The sequence below is a fragment of the Bombina bombina genome, chromosome 1 (assembly GCF_027579735.1).
Source record: "Bombina bombina isolate aBomBom1 chromosome 1, aBomBom1.pri, whole genome shotgun sequence".
Lineage (NCBI taxonomy): Eukaryota > Metazoa > Chordata > Amphibia > Anura > Bombinatoridae > Bombina > Bombina bombina.
In genome coordinates this window covers 246529330-246550621 of record NC_069499.1, presented here as the reverse complement: position 1 = coordinate 246550621, position 21292 = coordinate 246529330, and the positions used below count along the sequence as shown (strand labels likewise).

At 39.0% G+C, this 21292-nt stretch overlaps 1 protein-coding gene across 1 annotated transcript in view; it reads left to right on the top strand.

Moving 5' to 3' along the window:
* LOC128657480 (neuroglobin-1-like) overlaps nt 1–21292 on the top strand; it is a 145318-nt gene that overhangs the window by 24261 nt on the left and 99765 nt on the right. The window contains exon 3 of the mRNA XM_053711840.1: nt 6641–6761. Coding sequence (XP_053567815.1) covers nt 6641–6761 — 121 coding nt within the window. The remainder of the gene's footprint in view (nt 1–6640; nt 6762–21292) is intronic.

The window sequence follows — 21292 nt, the reverse complement described above, 5'->3', positions numbered from 1 at the left end:
ATCATTATGGCCTATACCGCAATGATCCATTCCGCATTCGAAGACCTGTAGTTATGGATTTTGCAAAACAAAAAAGTTTCACAAAACACATACAAAATATGTTAAAGTACACTAACACCCATAAACTACACTATTAACCCCTAAACCACCATTCCCCCGCTTCACAACTAATAAAATAAAGTATTAACCCCTAAACTGCCATCCCCCCACATAGCCAACACTAAATAAACATATTTACCCCTAAACTGCCCTCTCACATCGCCAACACTAAATAAACCTATTAACTCCTAAATGCAAGGGTACCCCAATATAAAAGGGTTCCATGCATTCAATCTTGAGTATGCGGCGGACGATCGGATGAAAAGGACCTTCACGTCACAGATGACCGCCGCTGATGATCACTCCTTACCTCTGGCGACAGATCCGCTCCTCCGCCAAGAAGATAGAAGATGGGCCCACAATGAATGAAGATGGAGCCGCTTGGATGAAGACCTTTTGCCGCCGGGAAGAAGATGAATCTCCATACTTCATCAATGGTGAGTACCTATTTTAGGGTTAGTTTTATTTTTTGTTTTTCAGGGGGGGGTTGTTTTTGTTTTTAGATTAGGACATTTTTTTTTTTATGGACTGTAAAGGAGCTGATTGCCCTTTTAAGGGTAATGCTCATACAAATGTCCTTTTAGGGGTAACGGGTAGACTATTTTTTGTTTTAGTTATTTTTTTTATTTTGGGTAGGTGGGGGTTGTAATGTTTTTTACATGGAGCTGTGAAACTTAGGGCAATGCCCTACAAGAGAGCCTATTGGTAATTTATTTAGAGATTCATTTTGGGGTGGGTTATTTTTTTAAAGGGGTATTGGATTAGGAATAACTTTTTATTTTGGATAATTTTGTTTGTTATTTACTGTAATCTTAGGTTTTTTATTTTTTGTAATCTCAGCTATTTATTTATTTTTGCAATTTTTATTTATAATATAAATGTAAGTTGTTGTTTTTTTAATGTAATGTTAGATTTTTTTGTTTTGGGTGATGTTAGGTTTCTTTTCCGTAATTTATGTGTTTCATTTTTTGTAATTTTTTATTAATTTGTAAAGTAGTTAAAGTATTTTTTTATTTTATGAGTGTATTTCAATTGAGGTTAAGTTAGGGGGTGTTAGGTAAGGTTAGAGGGCTTAGTTATTAGTTTAATGCTTTGCGTTGTGGGGGGTTGGCGGTTTAGGGGTTAATAGGTTTATATAGTGGTTTGTGTTGTGGAGGAATATTGGATTAGGGGTTAATACATTTATTTAGTATTGGCGATGTGGGGATGACGGTTTAGGGGTTAATATGTTTTGTTTTAGTAGTTGCGATGTGGGGGATGGCTGTTTAAGGGTTATTAGACTAGGGATTTATATTAGGGTGTTAGGTTTTGGTAAAACTTTCTGTTCTCCATAGCCTTCACTGGGGAATGAGAAAATGCGATAGGTTTTTTCCTACATTTTTCTCCATTGATCTCTATGGGGGAATACGTGCATGAGCAAGCCAAGTCGGAACTTGGATTTTGTGTGGTATGCGGCTTCCCGCACGACAAAAGAAAGTTTTATGGTGACTTGTAATGGCGGCGCTATGGAAATAGCAGTATAGACACATTTTGCGTATTATGTACACAACGGATTTACCGCACAACTTGTAATCTTGGTGATAGTGAGGTAAGAAAAATAAATAAGAGCCATAAAAGTAGCAGGGAAAAAGATGTGCTAAAAAAAAAAACTAACTTGAAAACATATGGTGGAGTCTTGTGGACTCTCACCAGCATGAAATAAATTAATTTATCAGGTAAGCATAAATTATGTTTTCTTTCATACAGGTGGTGAGAGTCCACGATCCTGAGTACTCCTGAGAACTAATACCCAAGCTGTGGAGTTTACGAGTAATAACAAAAAGGGAAGGATTTAAAAAATCTTTTTTTACTGAGAAATTAAATCCGCAACCCCAATAAAAAAAATCTAAAATGCACTTGGAGGCTGACCTGCCACCAAGAAGCCAAAGAAGCAGCAGAAACGTTCTGTCCTTTATAAGCACCAGAAAAAAAACAAACTAGAAGTCTGTCTAAAATCCTTAGTAGCATCAATATAATATTTCAATGCTCTAACAACATCCAAAATATGCAAAGACTATTTTGAAGCATTCTTGGGATTAGGACACACAGAATAGACAACAATTTCTGCGTTGAATTTGTCTGAAGAAACATTAGGCAAAAAGTCAGTAGTCTGTAACACAGCCTTATCCTGAAGAAAAATAAGATAAGGAGGATCACAAAAAAGAGCAGATAACTCTGAAATTCTTCTAGCAGATGAGATAACGAAAAAGAATAAAAGCTTCCAAGAAAGCAGTTTAATATCCATCTTATGCATAGGTTCAAAAGGGGGAGCCTGCAAAACCCTAAACACCAAGTTCAGATTCCATGAAGGAGAAATTGGCTTGATTACAAGCTTAATATGAACCAATGCCTAAACAAAACCATGAAAATCAGGAGGACTAGCAAGCTTCTTATGAAACAAGACTGAAAGAGAAGAAATCTGCCCATTCAGAGAACTGACAGATATACCCTTATCCAGACCATCCTGCAAAAAACTGCAAAATCCTAGTAAATCTGAAAGAATGCCAGGAATAATCATAATTTATACATTAATACATAATGGCCTTCCAGACCTTATGATAAATTTACCTAGTTACAGGCTTACAAGCCTGAATTAAGGTTTCAATCACAGAATCAGAGAAACTTCTATGTCTAAGGACTATCCATTCAATTTCCATGCTATCAAGTTCAGAGATTTGAGATCCGGATGGAAAAATGGACATCTGATGGCAGAGGAAGAGACCAAGGAGGGAAACTGACATCTAAACCAGATCTCCATACCAAACCCTGCAAGGCCAAGCTGGGCAATCAGGATTATTGATGATTTCTCTAAGCTTATCATGGAGATCACTCTGGGAAGATGTACCAGAGGAGGAAACAGATAAGCAAGCTGAAATGACCAAGGAGCTACTAGATCATCCACAAACTTTGCTTGGGGGTCACTGGACCAAGCAAAATACTTTGGAAGCTTGTTGATCAAATGAGAAGCCATTGTATATATCTCTGGGAGACCCTAAAGACCCACAATCTGATTGAACACAACCAGATGAAGATACCACTCCCCTGGATGTAGAGAGTGATGACTGAAAAAGTCCACTTTCCAGTTGTTCACTCCTGGAATATGAAATGCAGAGAATAGACAGGAATATTTTTCCTCCCATGAGAGATATTGCAACACTTGCCTCATGGCCACATAACTGATAGTTCCCCACTGCTGTGACATTGTATGTCTGAAAACGGAGATGATATTCTCTTTTCAACAGAGACCAAGCTTGAAGCATACGGTTCTAAAATATTGGCAACTTCGTCTCCTGCGTCCCAAACTGCCTGGGCTGTCAGACTCCCAAACAGCTCCCCAACATAAAAGACTTGCATATATAGAGATCACAGTCAAGGTAAGACAAGCAAAAGAAGTCCCCTGAATAATGAACTGATGATCCAGCTAAGTAGGATCCCTGCACAATTGACAAAGCATACATAGCAGAACTTCCATACAAAGAGCAACAGAGGGAAAAGAGAGGGACTGAAGGTCCAGACAAGCTGACACCAATTTAACCTTTTCTGCTCTGTTAGAGAGACTCATGGAGACTTAAACTATTTGAAATCCCAAAAAGTTACCTTGTTTGAGGAATCAAAGAACTCTTGGGAAAATTGATCTTCCAACCATGTTGTTGAAGAAACAACAAGAGTTCGTTGGTGTGAGATTCTGCTAAAGGAAATGACGGAGCTTGAAACAAGATATTGTTCAGGTAGCGAAACACTGCAATACACAGAGTTCTGATCACAGACAATAGGGCACCCAGAACCTTGTGAAAATTAACTGTTGACAGACCAAAAGGTAAAGCAACAAACTTAAAGTGCTTGTCTAGAAAAGCAAACCTCAGAAACTGTTGATGTTGCCAGAATTGGAACATGAAGGTAAGCATCCTTTAAATCTATTGTGTACATAAACTGACCTTGTTGAACAAGACAGAATAGTCCGAATAGTTTCTTTTTTGAAAGATGAAAACCTTACAAACTTGTTTAGAGCTTTCAGAACCAGGACTGGTCTGATAATTCCTTCCTTCTATGGAACAATGAAGAGATCTAAATAAAATCCCATCCTCTTTTCCTGTGAAGGAACTGGTACAATAACTCCCATAGTTTCCGGAACTAAAACAGACTAGAAAAAAACTTTAGAGGATTCGTTGGTACAGGACCCAAGAAACCTCCCTCTGGAAAATCTTGTTTTAAAATCTGATAACCCTGGGAAACTATATTCAGAACCCATATATCTGGAACAGACTGAAACCAACCCTTTTGAAAGAGGCACTGCACTCTACCAGAGCCTCTAGATCGGGGGCCACACCTTAATGCAGATGTCGTAGTAGGGATAGATATCTTAGCCACCTTTGACTTATTCCAGTTAGCACTAGGCCTCCAGATGGTGCCAGAGGTGCCTAGCTTCTGAGCAGAGGAGTCAACCTTTTATTCCTCAATCTGATGAAAGGAACAAAAATAATTGGAAGCTTTAGAGTTCCCTCTAGACTTCTGTCTTGAGGGAGAAAAAGCCCCTTTACCCTTAGAAATGGTAGATATTATAGAATCTAAATCAGAACCAAATAACTTCTTTAACTGAAAATAAAGAGACAATAACATGGATGTAGACATCATGTCAGCAGACCAGGACTTAAGCCATAAGGTTCTCCTAGCAAAGACTGCCAAAGGCTTGCTTTTGATATTAATCTTCATAATATGAAATACAGCATCACAAATAAACAAATTAACATTTTTGAGTAAACCCAAAGAATTTTTACTAACAGAGTCATCAGAACACTGTTCAGAAAGTCTAGATAACCAGTGAGTTGAAGCAGCAGCCACATCAGCAATAGAAATAGCTGGCCTAAGCAAATACGCTGCTTGTAGGGACAGATTCAGGCAACTCCATTATAGCAAGTGCAAGGCAAAGCAATAGAACACTATAACCCCATTAAAAAGCTCTAGAGGAATGGAAATAACTTCCCCTCCTAAGTATCTTTTTGTAGAAATACTCACAGTAATAATGTATGCTAAGCCGAACTACAAAACAAAGCAGAAGACAATTAACTTCACATCCAAGATAACGCTCAGCAGCAAGAAGAAACGCTAGCAAGAATACTGTAATTTATAAGTGATTTAGTGAGCAAAAGATCTGACATGCACTTACCCGACGCGCATAATCCAGTCGAAGCACGAAAACAAGCTACTATAGAACTAAATGGACATGCACTAACCCGACAGGAGTGAAGCCAACGTGCGCAAACACGATGTATGTAACAGAAGGCAAACGCGCCAAAATAAAAACTGACTCCCACAAAAACAGCAAGGGGGAATAATAAAGAGAATCTGTCCCAGGGCCATATATGTTATCAACTATATATAAACAATATAGAGTGTCTAAACCTAAAAAATATATACTTACCAATAGACACTTATCCACCAGCAAACAGCCAAACCAATACTGAAACGTATCGGTAGACATTATGGAAAAGGAGTATATTGTAGATCCATACATAGAGGCAAAAGACAAGTCCATGCAACCAATTATGGAAGGTTTATGATAAGTTTCCCATGAGGTGAAAAAAAGAATCACAAACCATACCCCATATACATCCCTCTGACAAGCACTGTACTCTGAGGGGAAACTGGGCCGTAATATACAATGAAACCCCTCTCTCTAAAGAAATGCACATCTTCATTCTACGACCACCACCAGCGGAGGCAAAGACTGAAATGTGTGTATGGTGGGAGGGTTTTTATAGAGCTCTTGGGGTTTGGGAATCTTTGCTATAATTCCCAGGATTAATGCTTTGTGGACTGTCACCACCTGTATCAAAATATAAATAAAAAGATACAGACCTACTTGTTTTCTTGTTAATCGAGCACTTAGACATTTTCAGGATAGCTATTGCCTACAGCTAGATAACAGAGCAGACATTACAGAACTCACTTATGCTATTTTGTCAAATAGTTTCGCAGCAAAAGTCCTCTGTTGAACATAACTGATTGCAGCTATATTAGATGTCTACTAACAACACTTCAAAGGAAAAACTGCTACATGGCCTCCCTGTTGAGACCCCAGCCCTGGGGTTTTTATCAGGAAGTAATGCACCCTGCATACATTAATTTAAAAAAGAAAGAAAGAAAAAATCTAAATATTACATATTGCAATGATTTATATTAAGAATAACCCACTACTTGTTTTTTTATTACAACAAGGAAACAGATTGTTTTATATCCCTTTAAGTTGAAAAATGAATATTGTAAAATGGTTTAAAATAATGTTCTGTTATAAGAACCCTGACATATATTGTTAGTGTCTTCAAATATAGCAGAAATGTGGTAGTTCTAAAAAAATAAATTATTTGCATATAATCATAGAATGTTGACTTTAAATATCAGCTATACAGCGGGAAACTTACCTGCAGGTAGAGCTTTCCATATAACATTGAAGTTTGTTTGGCAGTTCGGTAACAAAACCAGGCTAATTTGTGAATCTTTTCAGAGTCTTATCATTTGTGGAAAAAAGTGTGGCCCGGATAAATCATCCCATGCGCCTACAGGAGTTGGTACTGGAACTTGGAAGAAGTCACTTCACATACAACGCTCAGCCTAAGTATTACCAGGTACAGAATATTTTAATATATTTATCAATCTGCACTTTAATAACAGGAAATGCCAACTGTATCTTATAATTTGTATTCATTATACTCAATCAACATATAGTTATAAATATTGATATAGTTATATATCAATAGCAAATAAACACAGCATCACCATCCATGAATAATTTTTTTTTCTTTTTTTTCTCTTTCTTGTTCTCTTCCTCCAAAGAAGGGGTTAATGAATTAGTTTCCCATTGTTAATAATTAGCAATGGAACACCTGTGTGGTGTTTGTTATATAAAGAAGATATATATATATATATATATATATATATATATATATATATATATATATATACACACACACAAATACTTTACATACATACACAAATGTACACATACATACACTCATACACACACCACACATACACACATAAATACACACATACATATATACATACACACATACATACATACACTCACACACATTTACATATATACACACACATATACATACACACACACATATACATACACACACATACACTTACACACGTATACATACACACACATACACATGTATACAAACACACACATACACACACTTACACACATATACACACACATACATACATGCATATACACAAGCACATATTCATACATACACACAAATACACCTACTGTATATGAGCATGTTGTAAGTCAAATTCTAATACTATTAAGAAAAATCACAGAAACACACAGACACACTCATACACTGAAACACATACACACATAAGGATTCACATATAGACACTCACTCTAGAAGACACGCAAAGAAACACACAAACACACTTAGACACAGACAACCAAACAGACACTCAGCACTTGTTTACATTGACCTGACAAGTAATGAGGTAGACTACAGTTTTGTCAAAAAAAGGAGATTTACAAAACAAAATATGGAGTTCTGATGATCTTTTTGTCAAGAAAGATGCCAACTAAATGATGACAACAGCATGCAGTGGCTGAAAGGAAGGGCCCTGAACTGCCTAAACAATAATTTAAAGGTTAAATGGTGGATTGGTGACTTCCGGAAAGGTCTCATTAGTCTCAAAGTCTGTAGAAAGATGTGAATAATCAGTAGCAATGTCAAAATGTCCTAAACAGGAACAGACAATGGACACACACACACACACACACAAACTTGCATATATACCCAAGGAAACACCAACAGAGACATCCTCAGAAAACACACAAAGACATACACACACACACACACACACAGAGACACCCACAGAAAATAAACAGACATACACACACAGAGAGACAACCACATAAAACACACAAAGACATACATACACACACCCTTACTGAGACATCCACAGAAAACACACAAAGACGCACACACACTCTCACAGAGACACCCACAGAAAATGCACAGACATACACACACCCTCACAGAGACACCCACAGAAAACACACAGGCATACACACACACCCTCACAGAGACATCCACAGAAAACAGACATACATACATACACCCACCCACCCTCACAGATACATCCACAGAAAACACACAAAGACATACACACCCACCCTCACAGAGGCATCCAGAGAAAATACACAAAGACATAAATACACAAACCCTCACAGAGACACCCATAGAAAAAGCACAAAGACATATGCACACACCCTCACAGACATCCACAGAAAATGCACAAAGACATATGCACACACCCTCACAGACATCCACAGAAAATGCACAAAGGCACACACCCACCCTCACAGAGAGACCCACAGAAAAAAAAATACATACACACTCATAGAGACACAAACAAAAGCACAAAGACACCCACAGAAACACTCACAGGAGGTAAGATTTCTGCACATTGCATCCCCTAAATCAGCAGTGTGTGACATGCATGATAAAAAAAAAATGCAGAAATTAAGAGATCACTTTTTAAATAATCATATTTGTAAATGTGCAAACAAAAATAATTCTGTGAATTTAAAAATTGTACATTAATGATCTGGGTAGATGGCTAGATGAAGAAAAGTACTTTTTAAAGGTTGATATATGTTTGTTCCCCCCCCCCTATTTTTCCCCCCTATTTTCCCCAACCAAGAGCACCACGTCAAATAAGGTGTACAAATGTTTCCATCTGTGAGCTGTACTTATGGATTTTGAAAATGCTGTACTTTATATGGGCTTGGTGATACCATAAGCTGTGGTACTCGGTCTCATACCATTAGATCTGGTTAAATGCAGGATTTATGCTTTTTTTTATGTATTTCAAAATTAAGTCAGCTGTAGTGTAAACTGAACAGTGTTAAGTTAACTTGTCTCATTTCAAACACTGAGCAATCTTAGTCTGAGAGTATAACATTTTCAGGAGATGTAAAAGTCTAAGATAAAATGCCTCCTTGCATCTGGAAAGTCCTTGCATAAAGGGGCAGTAAACTGGAATGTAATATATATATATATATATATATATATATATATATTTAATAATAATAAAAACTCATATCTACCAAAAGGGCACCTACCATTTGTGTATTGAGGAGGAAACATTTCTGCATGGTTTTAAATATAGAATTTCTACAGCATTGTCAAATAATCATAAATATACTGCTGCATATTGCTAAAAAAATTTGTTTTTATGGACCCCTGGCCCCACCGTACAACTACTACCACACTGAAGTTACAATTCGAAATTGCACAAAGAAATAAAAAACATTTACTAAGTAAGTCTTACCTCTTCTGCAAATTAAAGTGATCTGCCGTGTGACTCATGCACACACTGTACAAACTTAAGTGCCAAGTCTGTTTCACACTGTGCATAGTGGTTTAGTGCACACTCAGAAATCCTCTCAAATGCTAATCCTTTACTCCTTGTAATAACATTTCCCATGCTCAATAGCACTCTGCTGTAGTACCCTCTGGTGGCTGCCAACATTTTAAAATAATAGTTGTTATTGCCTCATGGGGCCCCCTGGCCCATAGGGCCCCTGACAGGAGTCACCTCCTGATGGCAGCCCTGCTCCTGAGTCCAGTAGTTTACGCCTCTCCAGTCGACGGCATTATGCATGTGGATGTGAGGCTTGTGTGCAGCTACTCGGCTATGGAAACCCATTTCATGAAGCTCACACTGCACAGTTCTTGTGATGATGTTGCTTCCAAAGGCAGTTTGGAACTCTGTATCAGAGATGTAACAGATCTATTAAAATTATATTTTATCCCAAAATATGTACAAAAATGATTTATACTCCCACTGAATCCTGGCAATTTGTTCAGATGAATATTCTTTATAGTCTTCCATATTTTCTGTTTCTGAAACACACTGATTTCTTACAAATTGTTCTCAGTTAATGTAAACAAGTTTAGAGAAGATATATATTTTCTTGGTCTTATAAATACTTAGAAGCATAAATGTTGTATAATATGATATTTAGTAGAACTATTCCAAATGTCATCGGGGCAATAAACAATTTTATCTCCAGTACACAATGTATGTCTTCAGCACCTATATTATATTTGATTAATTAATGTTATAGAACCTTTGTTATCCTTATAATAACATTTTGCTCAATAAACTAAATAAAAAAAAATTCAACTTTCATGATTCAGAAAGATGATACAATTTTAAACAATGTTTTAACTTACTTCAATTATCTAATTTGCTTAATTCTTTAGATATCCCTGTTGAAGAAATAGCAATGCACATGGGTGAGCCAATCACATGAGGCATCTATGTGCAGCCACCAATCAGAAGCTACTGAGCCTATTTAAATATGCTTTCAACAAAGGATATTAAGAGAATGAAGCACATTAGATAATAGACATAAATTGGAAAGTTGTTTAAAATTGCATGCTCTTTCTGAATCATTAAAGGGACACTGAACCCAAAATTTTTCTTTCATGATTCAGATAGAGCATGCAATTTTAAGCAACGTTCTAATGTACTCCTATTATCAATTTTTCTTCTTTCTCTTGCTATCTTTATATGAAAAGGAGGCATCTAAGCTTTTTTTCTTGGTTCAGAACTCTGGACAGCAGTTTTTGATTGGTGGATGAATTTATCCACCAATCGGCAAGAACAACCTAGGTTGTAAACCAAAAATGGGCCGGCATCTAAACTTACATTCTTGCATTTCAAATAAAGATACCAAGAGAATAAAGAACATTTGAAAATAGGAGTAAATTAGAAAGTTGCTTAAAATTTCATGCTCTATCTGAATCACAAAAGAAAAAATGTGGGTTCAGTGTCCCTTTAAATAATTTTTTTGGGTTTCATGTCCCTTTAAGTCCTTGAGGAGACTCTTGTTTATTAACTTTTTCAAATTAATGTGATCTGATGTTTCTTAAAGGGATATGAAACCTAAAAAAAAATCTTGTGATTCAGACAGAGCATACTATTAAAAAATAAAGTTTCCAATTTACTTCTATTATCAACAATTTGCTTCAATTTCATGATATTCTGTGTTGAAGAGATACCTAGGTAGGCATCTGGATCACTACATGGCAAGAGATAGTGCTGCCCTCTAGTGCAATTGCAAATGAATAACATTCTTGCAAAACTGCTGTCATATAGTGCTACAGTAATGGGCCGGCTCCTAGGCATGAGTCCCTGCTTTTTAACAAAAGATACCAAGAAAGCGAAGAAAATTTGCTAATAGAAGTAAATTTGGAAAGTTTTTTTAAAACTGCATTCTCTATCTGAATCACGATAGAACATTTTTGGGTTTCATATCCCTTTAGAGTCATCAATCACTATTAAAAGTTACCTTTTATGTCTTCACTACAATGTAAAGTCTTTGAGACTCCATCCTCTTTTTGTTTAAATTACACTTTTCTTCAAAGATGAATGATCAGAACTCATAGTGAATCCAATTGAATTATCTAAACACATGTTAACATTCTGTATCGTCTTAAAAAAATAATACAGCCAATGAATAATGAGGCTTACAATAGAAGGTGTGTCCTTTCTCTGACAGGTTTGCCAGATAATTAATGTATTCATTGATATAAATTGCTAAAAATATTCAGACAAATCTATATTCTTCTTATTATTTGACTTAGAGGAAACACTGAACCCAAATATTTTCTTTCATGATTTTGATGGAACATATAGCATTGCACTTCTGGCAACTGAACACATCTAGTTAGCCAATCACAAGAGACAAATTTGTGCAGGGACCAATCAGCAGCTAGCTCCCACTAGTGTAGGATATGTGCATGTTCTTTTTCAACAAGGGATACAAAGAGAACAAAGCACATTTGAAAATAGCAGCTAATTTAAACGTGTCTTAAAATGACATGCTCTATCTGAATCATGCAAGTTTAATTTTAACTTTCCCATCCCTTTAACCAACATGTTTAAGAGACACAAAAATCATTGTGTAGCCAATTACCACATCAGGCAAGTATCCCTGCTTAGAAGAATGGTAAAACTAAAGAGGCGCCGCATGTGCATATCAGTCAGAATCAGCTATTTCAAAATGATGTAATTCTACACAGGGTACTCACAATTAGGAAAGGCAATCTCTTATGCCAATAGATGCAGGCTGGATTTTTATACAGCAATCCAGCTAGCCGAACTCCGGCACTGCTGGAACACAGGATCCTCAGGTTTTAGAGAGGGGAGAGGTGGCTCTCAATGGTAGCGTAGACTTAGAACTCAGATTTTAACACAGTCCAACGGGTGTTTTAATAAAAAAGTAAACAGTAAACACTGTTTCATCAGGCATACTAAGTCCAAAAAATGTAACACATACTTTCTTATATAAATAGTTGTTGTTACATTTTTTTGGACTTTTTTGAGCTCTGTAATAAAGGTAATGTTATGACTGACATCGACTGTAAGCAAAAGTTCAGATGATAACATAGGGTCGGCTGTTTTCAAAGATGCTTAGAACGAGACGCCCATTAAGCTATAACAAATTACATGTGTATATGCTTCAGGTGCATTTACTTACTATATCTGAAATGAAAGGTAATGATTGGTTTGTAACCTAGGAGGAAGGGGTTGTGTTTTGGGTAGCATTGTCCTATTTATAGGCATAAACAGATAGACTTAGTATGCCTGATGAAATGGTGTTTACCTAGAAACGCATTGTATATGTTTTAACTTGAACACTTGGATGACACAGTGTATACCAAGTGTGTTTTTCATGATGTTTTAAACTCAAATAAATGTTGTTGTTTTTTTTTTATCCAAACACCCATTGGACTGTGTTAAAATCTGAGTTCTAATTATATGCAACCATTGAGAGCCACCTCTCCTCTCCCTAAACCCTGAGGATCCTGTGTTCCAGCAGTGCCGGAGTCTGATTCTGACTGATATGCACATGCGGCGCCTCTTTCATTTTACCATTCTTCTGTAGAGCTTACACATTGTTTGTCTGAAGAAAGAGTGCTGCCATCAATCTCCTTGTCTTTTGGACTACTATCCCTTTGGAGAAAATTGGGTCATTTTAATCATTGTGACTTTACATTTGGAACTATAAGTATTCATTGTATACATCACTTAGATACTTTTTTATGGTCTTTTTAATATGTTTATTAATATATTTGGCGTAATTAGTCTTTTTATTCAATAAATAGTGCCTCTTATTGGATGAGTATATTTGTGTATATTTATACTATCCTGTGTGCATTTCTTTAAAGTATCACTGTTAGCTTTTCCTCATAAGTATTCTTTTTGCATTACAAAAGTCACCAAATTGTGTCCATCCAAAGATGGTCCCAATAGACAAAGGCGCCCTCTCAAGGTTTCCGTCAATGGCAGGTGGGCACCAGGATCAGCTCTTCTTAAATCAAGTGGATGTACTAGAAGTGTAGAAATAATAAAAAAAGGTGTTCCAATAGTGCCGAAAATCACTACATTCTGAATGAACTCCAATAACCCCTCCACTGAATAATACTCAGAGGTGGCGCACTATGATACAGTGCAATTCAGGCAGGCTAGATAGTTAAGAGCCCCCCAGCTGTCTCACTCTGGCAAACAGGGGCAGCACCTCCAAAAGGTGATAAGTGGCCAAACTAGATAGATTGTGCGGTCACAAACCATTAAAAGCATACACCCCTATGCATAAGGGTGTAATTTATTGTACACAAAATTAAAAGTATAAAAACAATCTGCAACGCGTTTCTCAGTGCCTCTGGCGCTGTTTCCTCAGGCAGTGAATACAAACAAATGGGAATCACAACATATATAAAGCATTTGGCTACTAAACAATAACTGAAATTGTCCAATGTTTGTGAGTGGATCTGCACACATGCTTGTAATTGGTAATAGACACTGCTGTGTACTGGATTAACCTCTTCAGATCACCACTCCACTATAGTTGTTTCCACATATACATTGTGTGTTCAAATATACATCATAATGACCCAAAACCACTTGTCCATATTGCTTTGTCCCCCTCGTAACATATAGATAAAATGGCTACAAAGTTGTTACCTTTTGTCCAAATTGCAGATCGTTGCATTTCCCAAATAAAGGGACAGCTTCCGCATTCTGATAACCAGATTCTCTGACAAACGTGTCATGTGATATGTCACTCCCAAACAGCATTAGGAGGTGGGGCTGCTACAACATTGCCATGGTAGCAAGCTGACTCCAAAGTTACTACCAATCAGGCATCAGAAAGCAGAGCTGTCTAAACATAACCAAAGAGTCTGATTTAGACATTGGCAACAACAATTTTAAGTGGAAACCAGAGAACTCCTGAGTAAGATATTTAAAGTGATGGCAAATCCTAGCGTTTGTGAAACACTAGGATTTACCATTGGAACAAATAAAGGGGACTTTCAGTTATGAAGTATAAAATACATGCTGAAAGCTCCTTACTTTCTTTGCAGCGTTTGCTGCACTGAGCTGTTAAGGCAGCCCACAGCAGAACACTATTTGGCTGAGAGGTGACGTTTCCACCTCTTAGCCAATAGCCGTCCTGGAAATCTGGCTTGGCGCCAGGTTGCACCGGATTTCACGCGCGGCTATGGGCTAAGAGGTGAAAATGTCACCTCTTAGCAAAACAGCATTCTGCCAAGGGCTGCCTTAGCAGCTAAGTGCAGCGAACGCTGCAAACAAATAAAGGAGCTTTCAGCATGAAGTATTTTATACTTCATGACTGAAAGTCCCCTTTATTTGTTCCAATGGTAAATCCTAGTGTTTCAGAAATGCTAGGATTTACCATCACTTTAAGTGAGATGTACATCTCATGCTTTTTGCTTCCAATACTATGTTTGACCACAGAATTCCTCTTATGGGGTAGGTGCAGCAAAACCACTTTTGGACAGCAGTTTAAGCTCATTAGCAGGTCAGGTTTAATTTGCTGCTAAATGTAGCTCATTTGCAGGGCAAAAGCAATATTCTGTAGTAAAGTAAATAGAGATACTTGCTATTTGGCTATACAATGACTTTTGTGGCCCTTTTATAAAATGGAGACTTTTAATATTATATATTTTTGGTGTATAAACATATGTTTGCAACAAAATCATTTCACAACCTAAAATAAAATAGACAAATCCATTTGCCCATGAGTGAATAGATTATAGGATGCAGTGAATTCATTATATTATGCTTCATTTTCCAGTACATTTCTTGCAGAAATAGCCAAATAAGTAAAAAAAATAATATCTAGGGGGCCGTCTTTTTAAAGGTCTGTGACAGAGGGCTTGATGATCTACACCTCACCAGATCAGACGTAGTTTTTCTCGCCGACCCTTGCAGGGGCTGCCCTGGTTGAATGAACTTAAAAAGGGGCAGTCCCTGCGAGTGCGAAATGTCTCCTGTTGAAAGTAATGGATAGGGATAATGGATAGGGACTCTTTTCTCCATAGAGCAAAGTTAACAGTGAGCAGCCAATATAAATCGCAGTACGCTTCTGAGTATAGCAACTTAAATTTGCCTATATTTTCGTTTGCATGTGTTTTTTCTATTAGGGTATTAAGTATTTGGAGTGCTTTGAGAAGAGCTTGCCACCTTCTAACTGGAGAGAAAAAACTGTGAGATCTGCAGTGTGAAAATCTTTACAGAATTACACTGGGATTAGAGAGACAATTTCATATATGCCCATGCTCAGTCCATTTTACGAAAAAACAACAATTACGCTTTGCATTTTGTACCTATAAGTAAGAATTTCTGTGTGTTTTTTGCACATCCAGTGTACTAAAATTCCGATTTACACTGTGCATATTTAATATGAGTTATTCCTGTGAAATTTACATACAGATTTTACATTTTTGGTAAAATACGATTTTTGGTGAAGAATTTTGTTACAATTTTTGATGCACCATATCAATACAAATTTTCCCTGTTTATTTTTGTATGAATGGTTAAATTATTCGTTTAGTATGATGTTTCATAAATTAAATACTAATTTATTGTGCATTTTTTATACAAAAATGCAGTATACGCCCCTTAGCGAGACACCCTGTTTTCAGGGTAAATACTGGTTTTAGATCATTCCACCAGGGAAATAGGACTGGCAAGCATTCTTTAAGAATCTCGCCAGCCCAGAGAGCTTTAGATAATCTGGCCCAGAAAGAGGATTAACCAAACCTTCAGTTTTAACCATGTTATAACAGTAAAACCACTCCAGGTAAGTCTGTGACTTAGTTCAGTGGATGCAAGGGTTAATAAACGCTCGCTAGTCTGTACTAGACCCAGAAAATGCCCAAAACTCTTTCTGCTGCCACCACTGAAGATGAAGAAAAACTAAAACAATATTTGGCAAAATAAAATTAAAATCATAATAAAGTTATATGTGTCTCTTCGGTTATATGGTTCAGATATCAGACAAAGGCAAAACTTAATAAAGGAATAGATAGGTAGATACAGCAGGATTGAGGGAAGCTGTCACTGGTATAGCAAGCACAGGAGACTCAGTAGGCACAAGATAGCAGGTAGATACAGCAGGATTGAGAGAAGCTGTCACTGGTATATGTAGCACAGGAGACTCAGTAGGCACAGGATACCAGGTAGATACAGCAGGATTGAGAGAAGCTGTCACTGGTATATGTAGCACAGGAGACGCAGTAGGCACAGGATACCAGGTAGATACAGCAGGATTGAGAGAAGCTGTCACTGGTATATGTAGCACAGGAGACCTCAGTAGGCACAAGATACAAGATAGATACAGCAGGATTGAAAGAAGCTGTCACTGGTATATGTAGCACAGGAGACGCAGTAGGCACAGGATACCAGGTATATACAGCAGGATTGAGAGAAGCTGTCACTGGTTTAGCAAGCACAGGAGACTCAGTAGGCACAGGATACCAGGTAGATACAGCAGGGTTGAGGCAAGCTATCACTGGTATATGTAGCACAGGAGACTCAGTAGGCACAGGATACCAGGTAGATACAACAGGATTGAGGGAAGCTGTCACTGGTATATGTAGCAAAGGAGACTCAGCAGGCACAGAATACCAAGTAGATACAGCAGGATTGAGGGAAGCTGGAACTGGTATAGCAAGCACAAGAGACTCAGCAGGCACAGGATACCAGGTAGATACAGCAGGATTGAGGGAAGCTGTCACTGGTAAAGCAAGCATAGGAGACTCAGTAGGCACAGGATACCAGGTAGATACAGCAGGCTTGAGGGAAGCTGTCACTGGTATAGCAAGCACAGGAGACTCAGTAGGCACAGGATACCAGTTAGATACAGCAGGGTTGAGGGAAGCTATCACTGGTATATGTAGCACAGGAGACTCAGTAGGCACAGAATACCAGGTAGATACAGCAGGATTGAGGGAAGCTGTCACTGGTATAGCAGGCACAGGATACCAGGTAGATACAGCAGGATTGAGGGAAGCTGTCACTGGTAAAGCAAGCACAGGAGACTCAGTAGGCACAGGATACCAGGTAGATACAGCAGGATTGAGGGAAGCTGTCACTGGTATATGTAGCACATGAGACTCAGTAGGCACAAGATACCAGGTAGATACAGCAGGATTGAGGAAAGCTTTCACTGGTATAGCAAGCACAGGAGACTCAGCAGGCACAGGATACCAGGTAGATACAGCAGGATTGAGGGAAGCTGTCACTGGTATAGCAAGCACAGGAGACTCAGCAGGCACAGGATACCAGGTAGATACAGCAGGATTGAGGGAAGCTGTCAATGGTATATGTAGCACAGGAGACTCAGTAGGCACAGGATACCAGGTAGATACTGCAGGGTTGAGGGAAGCTATCACTGGTATAGCAAGCACAGGAGACTCAGTAGGCACAGGATACCAGGTAGATACAGCAGGATTGAGAGAAGCTGTCACTGGTATAGCAAGCACAGGAGACTCAGCAGGCACAGGATACCAGGTAGATACAGCAGGGTTGAGGGAAGCTATCACTGGTATATGTAGCACAGGAGACTCAGTAGGAACAGGATACCAGGTAGATACAGCAGGATTGAGGGAAGCTGTCACTGGTATATGTAGCACAGGAGACTCGGTAGGCACAGGATACCAGGTAGATACAGCAGGATTGAGGGAAGCTGTCACTGGTATAGCAAGCACAGGAGACTCAGCAGGCACAGGATACCAGGTAGATACAGCAGGATTGAGGGAAGCTGTCACTGGTATATGTAGCACAGGAGACTCAGTAGGCACAGGATACCAGGTAGATACAGCAGGGTTGAGGGAAGCTATCACTGGTATATGTAGCACAGGAGACTCAGTAGGCACAGGATACCAGGTAGATACAGCAGGATTGAGGAAAGCTGTCACTGGTATAGCAAGCACAGGAGACTCAGTAGGCACAGGATACCAGGTAGATACAGCAGGATTGAGGGAAGCTGTCACTGGTATAGCAAGCACAGGAGACTCAGCAGGCACAGGATACCAGGTAGATACAGCAGGATTGAGGGAAGCTGTCACTGGTATATGTAGCACAGGAGACTCAGTAGGCACAGGATACCAGGTAGATACAGCAGGGTTGAGGGAAGCTATCACTGGTATATGTAGCACAGGAGACTCAGTAGGCACAGGATACCAGGTAGATACAGCAGGATTGAGGGAAGCTGTCACTGGTATAGCAAGCACAGGAGACTCAGTAGGCACAGGATACCAGGTAGATACAGCAGGGTTGAGGGAAGCTATCACTGGTATATGTAGCACAGGAGATTCAGTAGGCACAGGATTCCAGGTAGATACAGCAGGATTGAGGGAAGCTGTCACTGGTATATGTAGCACAGGAGACTCAACAGGCACAGAATACCAGGTAGATACAGCAGGATTGAGGGAAGCTGTCACTGGTATAGCAAGCACAGGAGACTCAACAGGCACAGGATACCCGGTAGAGACAGCAGAATTGAGGGAAGCTGTCACTGGTAAAGCAAGCACAGGAGACTCAGTAGGCACAGGATACCAGGTAAATACAGCAGGATTGAGGGAAGCTGTCACTGGTAAAGCAAGCACAGGAGACTCAGTAGGTACAAGAGACCAGGTAGATACAGCAGTTTTGAGGGAAGCTATCTCTGGTATATGTAGCACAGGAGACCAGGTAGATACAGCAGGAGTGAGGGAAGCTGTCACTGGTATAGCAAGTACAGGAGATTCAGCAGGCACAGGATACCAGGTAGATACAGCAGGATTGAGGGAAGCTGTCACTGGTAAAGCAAGCACAGGAGACTCAGTAGGTACAAGATACCAGGTAGATACAGCAGGATTGAGGGAAGCTGTCACTGGTATATGTAGCACATGAGACTCGGTAGGCACAAGATACCAGGTAGATACAGCAGGATTGAGGAAAGCTGTCACTGGTATAGCAAGCACAGGAGACTTGGTAGGCACAAGATACCAGGTAGATACAGCAGGATTGAGGGAAGCTGTCACTGGTATAGCAAGCACAGGAGACTCAGCAGGCACAGGATACCAGGTAGATATAGCAGGATTGAGGGAAGCTGTCACTGGTATATGTAGCACAGGAGACTCAGCAGGCACAGAATACCAGGTAGATACAGAAGGATTGAGGGAAGATGTTACTGGTATATGTAGCACAGGAGACTCAGTAGGAACAGGATACCAGGTAGATACAGCAGGATTGAGGGAAGCTGTCACTGGTATATGTAGCACAGGAGACTCAGTAGGCACAAGATACCAGGTAGATACAGCAGGATTAAGGGAATATGTCACTGGTATAGCAAGCACAGGAGACTCAGCAGGCACAGGATACCAGGTAGATACAGCAGGATTGAGGGAAGCTGTCACTGGTATATGTAGCACAGGAGGCTCAGTAGACACAGGATACCAGGTAGATACAGGAGGATTAAGGGAAGATGTCACTGGTATAGCAAGCACAAGAGACTCAGTAGGCACAGGATACCAGGTAGATACAGCAGGATTAAGGGAAGATGTCACTGGTATAGTAAGCACAGGAGACTCAGTAGGCACAGGATACCAGATAGATACAGCAGGATTGAGGGAAGCTGTCACTGGTATATGTAGCACAGGAGACTCAGTAGGCACAGGATACCAGGTAGATACAGCAGGATTGAGGGAAGCTGTCACTGGTAAAGCAAGCACAGGAGACTCAGTAGGCACAGGATACCAGGTAGATACAGCAGGATTGAGGGAAGCTGTCACTGGTATATGTAGCACAGGAGACTCAGTAGGCACAAGATACCACGTAGATACAGCAGGATTAAGGGAAGATGTCACTGGTAAAGCAAGCACAGGAGACTCAGCAGGCACAGGATACCAGGTAGATACAGCAGTTTTGAGGGAAGCTATCTCTGGTATATGTAGCACAGGAGACCAGGTAGATACAGCAGGAGTGAGGGAAGCTGTCACTGGTATAGCAAGTACAGGAGACTCAGCAGGCACAGGATACCAGGTAGATACAGCAGGATTGAGGGAAGCTGTCACTGGTAAAGCAAGCACAGGAGACTCAGTAGGTACAAGACAGTGAAGGGGTGCTTCAGTCAGGTAAGTCACTCAATCATCTCATGGGCCTTTAGTAGCTACTTGTTTTAATCAAATGTAGCATGGCTGGGGGACTTAGTCTACATTCCTGCAGACATACTTTATGTGACGTTTGTTCCCTTTAATGGGTTTTATTCCTCTCTATAACACATAATACTGAGTCCTAAATGTGTATTTGTCCCTTTATTTCCTTTAACCCCTTAATGACCACAGCACTTTTCCATTTTCTGTCCGTTTGGGACCAAGGCTATTTTTATATTTCTGCTGTGTTTGTGTTTAGCTGTAATTTTCCCCTTACTCATTTAATGTACCCACACATATTATATACCGTTTTTCTCGCCATTAAATGGACTTTCAAAATATACCATTATTTTCATCATATCTTATAATTTACTATAAATTTTTTTTATAAAATATGAGGAAAAAATTGAAACAAACACACTTTTTCTAACTTTGACCCCCAAAATCTGTTACACATCTACAACCACCAAAAAAAACATATGCTAAATAGTTTCTAAATTTTGTCCTGAGTTTAGAAATACCCAATGTTTACATGTTCTTTGCTTTTTTTGCAAGTTATAGGGCCATAAATACAAGTAGCACTTTGCTATTTCCAAACCACTTTTTTTTTCAAAATTAGCGATAGTTAC